Below are 5,949 nucleotides of genomic sequence, written 5' to 3' on the forward strand. Positions count from 1 at the left end.
CCTGGAGAAAAATGACAATGACTTCTTGTCTTAAAACCAAATTCTTTCTCCTCATTCTACTGCTGAGTACTCTTTGACATTGTGGATGATGCACACAAATATAGGTGATTGCAGTTCGGCTCTGTTTTATTTTGCTTTCAAGGCAATTTTTATGTTTTGACATTTTCACACAGGGGAATGAAGCCAGAGGTAGGCGGATTATTTAAAATCCTCCCTGTTTTGTTTTGGGACTTGTCAAAGATTTTAGCCACCTTTTTTTTATGCCTCTATTTTAAAAATCTTTATTTTACCAGGAATGTCATCTATTTTTTGTAGAATTTGTGCATGTGAATGTAGCCTAATATAATCTCCCGGTTTGGAGTCAGAGGAATATTTGATTTGACGACTTTTGCTAAATTGTTTCGTCTTTTGTTACATGGGTGTTGGTTTGTTGTAAGACTGATTGGGAGTACTGATCTGATAATGTTGTTAATTTTTTCTGTCGTGTTTTTTCTTCTTACTTTGGGTATTAGACAGATCCAGGAATGTGGTTTTGGATTTGTAGATACAGGGAAATAAGGCTTAGGGTCTTGGCAGCTTTAGTAATAATGCACTAAGGCAAATTAGAATCTGTCCTTAATGTTGCTCTTTTTTTCGCTGTTTTTAGCATGTTTTTGTTGTGGTTGCTGTTGTTAGGGCTCCACCTCAGATAAAGCGTCCCAACAGAGATGGAAAATCTTTGAAGAAAGACTCCCCAGGGCTGCAGCCACGGGGGCCTGCGGGCAGAGCACACCTGGTGTCCAAGGGAGAGAAATCTTCCGGCAGCCGTGAAAGAGAATCCAGAGCCAGGGGAAGGGATGACAAGGTAAGAAGTGGGAAAGAACTTGGCAGGGAGCTGTTGTGGTGCAGCAGGTGGCAAAGGGAAGCACTCTTAGTCATTTAATACAGATAATAAAATTCACAATAATCACTTGTGGGAAAACTTAGTGCTTTCTTTTTCCCCACGATCAAAGCATGTATAGTGGTGATATTTATTAATAATTACACCAAATTAAGAAAAGTTCTGTCATGCTTGCTCTGCCTTGGTGTAACATTTTTTTGAGGAAGGGAAGCATAGTGTCCTGTTGCTGGGGGTTTTGTATGCTTTGAGTGAAGACCATGGGCTTGTCTCTAATCTCTAAGTGTCATTCAGGCATGAAGTCCCTTCTTCTCCTTTTCCCTCATGTTTGGTGGTTTGTTGGTTTTTTTTGTTTTTTTTTTTTTTTTCCTTAAAGGAATCCAATACAGGACTTTTGTAAAGATATTAATGTAAAAAGTGCAAAAATGAGATCAGTGCCCTTACCTACACTATGAATGGAGTTCCACAGTACCATTGCCTCTGCCATACCATAGTATAATTTAGGCATGCCTAGGAGTTCAGAACAGTTCCATAAATGCATTGATGGTAGGTAAATCTGTGCCAAATTATTTGAAGTTACATATTTGAAAATAATATGAGGGAGAAGTATTAAAACCAAACTCTAAGCAACATTCTTTTTCTCTGGTTTATGAAAGGGGTTTTGTATTTATTATAGTGTTTAGAAAGAAGCTTCTTGGAACTGTTTTGTTTTAAAAGTAAAAGCAATGAATTAAATTAGACTAATTTGGAGATACTTTCTTCTGAAGATCCATGAAAAGGAAGCAGTGCTGAAGTGAAAGAAAAGGAGAAATAGTGATTCAGTATAAAGTGGTGATGTCAAAAACAGGACTGTTTTGTGGCTGGAAAAATGTCAATGTGCAAATCGCTGTTTCTGAGACACTTGTGTTTTTAAATTTAACTGTGGAGCTCGTGCCAGGAACCCAAGGACTCTGTGGTGTTAATTATACAAGCTGAGACTGTTCTGAAGTGGCATTAATTTCCTGACAGACAAAGATACAAGACATGCCTTCCTATGGGGGCACACAGTATTGTACAAATCTTGAGAGATGAATTTAGGCCAGTTTTCTTCCAAAATTTGGTTAGTTCCTTTGTGACCTTTCTATTGCACTTCTTGACAGCTTAGGAACAACTCAAAGATACACTTTTTCATCATAAATTGTTTTCTGATACACAGGAAAACTATTAAGTAATCCTAGCCCTTATGACAATCAGAAGGTAGGGCCAAGCACATTTTCAGCAGTGCCACTGAGTGACTGTACAGATCAAGCATTTTAGAAATCTCTCTACCCTGAATCAGTAAGATTTAAAATAACAAGTGTGCCTCCTGCAAGCTATAAAAATCTCGTGAAGATCTGTGAAATTATTGAAAGATTTCCTAGCTATATGGGGAATTGGAGTCATGGTGTGTGACAGGTTCACCAGATGTGCTTGTGTAAGGCAGCCTTCAAAGTCTTAGCTGTAATGAGGGTGAACTCTGCTCTCCAAGCTTTCCGGTGATGAGCATTATAGGGCTTTACTATAAGGAGCCTACAACAACATGACTTGTATAATACTTGTCTCTGGGAATAATGTGATTAGCAGTACTACTGCTGTGAGGTGCAGGAAAAGTCATGGAGGTGTTCCATTTAATATGGTACATTTTAAACACTGCTCTTACCCAAATAAATTGGTCACTAGGTGGCAGAAGGAAAATATGTCTACTCCTCAAAAAATTCCAGTACATGTGCTCTTGTATTCCCCTTTGTCTAGCTCCTGGGTGGTTATTCTAGTTCCTTTGTCTGGGATATGTGACTGAAAATCACCCCAGGTGACAAACTCACATGTGCTATATAATGGTTCTTGTAAGGGATCCATGATTTGCCTTTGAGAAAGATTTTGAATGAAAGAGGAAATAGCCAGGTGTGGGAAGTGGAAGAAGTTAATGCAACTTCCTATATTTTGCACATAGTCATGAAAATAGGTTTACCTTTCAGTTTTATCCTTTCTTAGTTTACAAGCGTTTGTTCTTCAGTTTCTGAGTTTGAATCATCAAGCAGCTTTGCTCTGTAGATTGCTATGTCAAATCAAAGAGATTTGGTAACTCAACATGTTCAATTAAAAATAAAGGGCAAACCTGAAGCTTTAAATTAAGTAACCAGGTATCTTTTCTCCTACTAAATGTTTCAGCTCTGTAGTTTTTGGGTTTGGGTGCTAGGATAGTACTACTTAGAACATGTAATGAACTATGCATTTCCTAAGATGTTTCATAAGATGTTTGCATTCCTAAGACTGCAGTGTAATAGGTTGCATGCTGTCCTGCCTATAATGTCACAATGTAACGCATATTTTTTTTTCAAGGTAAATGTAAGTTTAGTACATATATTTTAGAAATGCTCTGCCTCACTTGAAACAAATGCCATCTTTCAATGTTTTTCCTCTCTAGACCATAACATCTTTTCATTCTGACAGTAACCATCTTGGAATAGGTAATTTTAACCTAACTGTGCCAATAAAATTACATTTTTTAGTGCTATATAAATAATTTTGAACTAAACCCACCAGATTGTGTCTATCCACTAAATCCTTATGTTTCTTTTTTTTTTCCTAAAATACTGCTTTCAAGTTTTGTTTTTCCTTCTTAGTTCCATTGGAAATTATTAGGCTTGTTCACAGAGTACCTTCTGCTGAAGCATTACCAAGAGTTTTAGCTTCTGTTTAATATTTCAGTTTAAAGAGGCAGCATGAATGCTACCAGTATGTCTTTTAGAAAGTGCATAATACCATATCTAAGTAGTGGAACATTTTTTTAGGAGTGATCTTTAGATTATTTTAGCCTGTCAGTGGATAAAGACAGTAAACATTATGAAGGATATGAAACAGCCAAGGGCTGCACACCCATATGAGTGACGTGAATATTACCATCAGTGAAGGTATGACTTAAGAAATGAAATTATTTTTGATTGATTATCCTCCTGTGTATCACCAACCGTGACATGAGATGAGATGAAATTTAGGTGAAAGCACAGACCTCCATGCGTTGGGACTGGAAGCCTGCATAATCACTATCTGACAACACCGAAAGAACTGTTGGGTGAAATTGCGGAGCTGGGAGCACGTTTTTACAGTAAAATTTACTTAGTCTGATGCTGTCTCATGTGAATGGTGAGTTGTGTTGACAATGCCTCTATTGAGAAGGGGAAAGGAAAAGCGATCCAGGCAACCAGAGTTGTTAATTGTTATATGTTTTACAACAAATTTAGAGTGGATGAAAAGTGAAAAGCTGAAGACTTGGAACTAATTGAAAAGTGGAATAGAGTGAAATATGGTTTCTTAAGCAAAGGGGTTTCATCTGCCAGGATTTCTTTAGAGTTCTAGTTAATGTCTTATAGAAAGAAATCAATCTACCCAGATACCACATGGGAAGCAATTTGTTAATCTAGTATGTGGTGTAGAGGAATTTTAAAGTGGGATTAGGCAGCAAGGGGAACGTAAACAAGCAGCACTGAAAGGAGAAGTGGCAGTCAACTGGCAAATAATTTTTGAGTTTTGTTTTGTATGTAAATTAATATTTTTGTGCCAATTTAACTTGCCACAAAAAAGAGGCATACACTGACTGAATTTGCTCATGACACCAAGTTGGGAAGCACCATCACCATAAAAGGTAAATGAGGCTGTTGCACAGGAAGAATTGGATGACTCTGTGTTTGAATCATGGAAATGGGATAATGTTTAGAGGTGCGGAGCAGCAGGCTGTGTTCTTTGAAACTGTAACAAGAATTTCTTCTAGAAGCTGGGAGCTCAGCAGAGGAGAAGATGGATTTGGATGTATCAGCAGAAACTGGATCAGGCTGAACTTCCATTTGGCACATTACTTTTTCCTGGTGGTGATGGGAAGGGCTGGCTGTGGCGTGAGGCACAATCAGGTGCCACCTTTGGCTTTGGCAGGGAGGGGTGGAGACTGCATGTGATTTGGCACCTGTGTGCAGTGGGAAGAACCTGCAGGAAGGCAAGGTGTCTTCAGAGTCCAATTCTGGCCATTACAGCCCTCAGGGTTATTCTATGTGATTAATCTGCTGAGATTGCCTTAAAGGGGGGGAAGTATGATAATGCTATGGATACAAATGTAAACAAAATCCCAGTAAACAAAATCCCAGGTTGTTGAGGTGTTACCAGCCAAGGGAAGAGATACCTGTGCCATTATAGGGGGATCTGCTGAGAAAACAGCTGGAGTATTTTGTGTACAATCACACTCAAGAAAGATATGTTAACATTAGGAGGGAGAGAAAAAAAAAAAAGCATTGCAAAGTGAATGGGTAATTATGTTCAGCTTATGTTCCAAAAGGAGACTTAGTTTGGTAAATGAAAGGAGAGCACAAGCCTGATGCAAGTGAATCAGTGTGGTGGACGCACCAAGGAATGAACTACTGAAACTTAGTACAAGTATTGCAGAAATTTAGTACAAGAGTAGAAATAACATCAATTTTGGAAACAAGATTTTTGTTTCAGTGTGTTAGTGCAGGTCTAATAGCTCTCCCTGATGGAAAGGACAGCTGATTTCTAAATGTTTAAGACAGATATTGGTTGCCTGAAATTATGAGATGGGATTGCCAAGGGTGGGAGTAGATCTGTTGCATACCTTCTTAGAGAGAAGCCATCACAGCAACTTTATTTAAAGCTATAATACCCGAAGAGATGACTGGAAAAATTATGCTTACTCCTGCTGCCTAGTTTCAGGTGACATTTTAAAAAAATCATTATTTCTAGTCTATGCTCACTTATCTGCTGACTGAGAATTGCAGTTGGACCAATTTGGGACCAGCATTAAGAATCTTATTACTTGTGAAAACTACAACTACTTTAAATCTTGGTTTAATTATGGAACTGGGGGTAAAAAAAAGAAGAAAAAAAAAAGAATAACTCAGTGTCGCTGCAGTGACAATCGAGGTGATGCTGAGAGCACGTCTGCCCGCTGGCCGCCCTTCTCCATCGTTCCGCTGGCGAGACGTTCCGCAGGAGCAGGAGAAGCAGCGGTTCCGGGCACAGCACGTCCCGCGGGATCGGGGCCGTGCTGC

The 5,949-nt window shown here is 38.8% G+C and overlaps 1 protein-coding gene across 1 annotated transcript in view; it reads left to right on the plus strand.

Annotated features, from left to right (window-relative positions):
• Nucleotides 1-5,949, plus strand: part of KATNAL1 (katanin catalytic subunit A1 like 1) — a 38,459-nt gene that overhangs the window by 16,166 nt on the left and 16,344 nt on the right. Inside the window, exon 4 of the mRNA XM_005426372.2 lies at nucleotides 676-844. Within this exon, the coding sequence (XP_005426429.1) occupies nucleotides 676-844 (169 nt within the window). The remainder of the gene's footprint in view (nucleotides 1-675; nucleotides 845-5,949) is intronic.

Source organism: Geospiza fortis, unplaced genomic scaffold, assembly GCF_000277835.1.
Source record: "Geospiza fortis unplaced genomic scaffold, GeoFor_1.0 scaffold181, whole genome shotgun sequence".
In the NCBI taxonomy this organism is placed as follows: Eukaryota; Metazoa; Chordata; class Aves; order Passeriformes; family Thraupidae; genus Geospiza; species Geospiza fortis.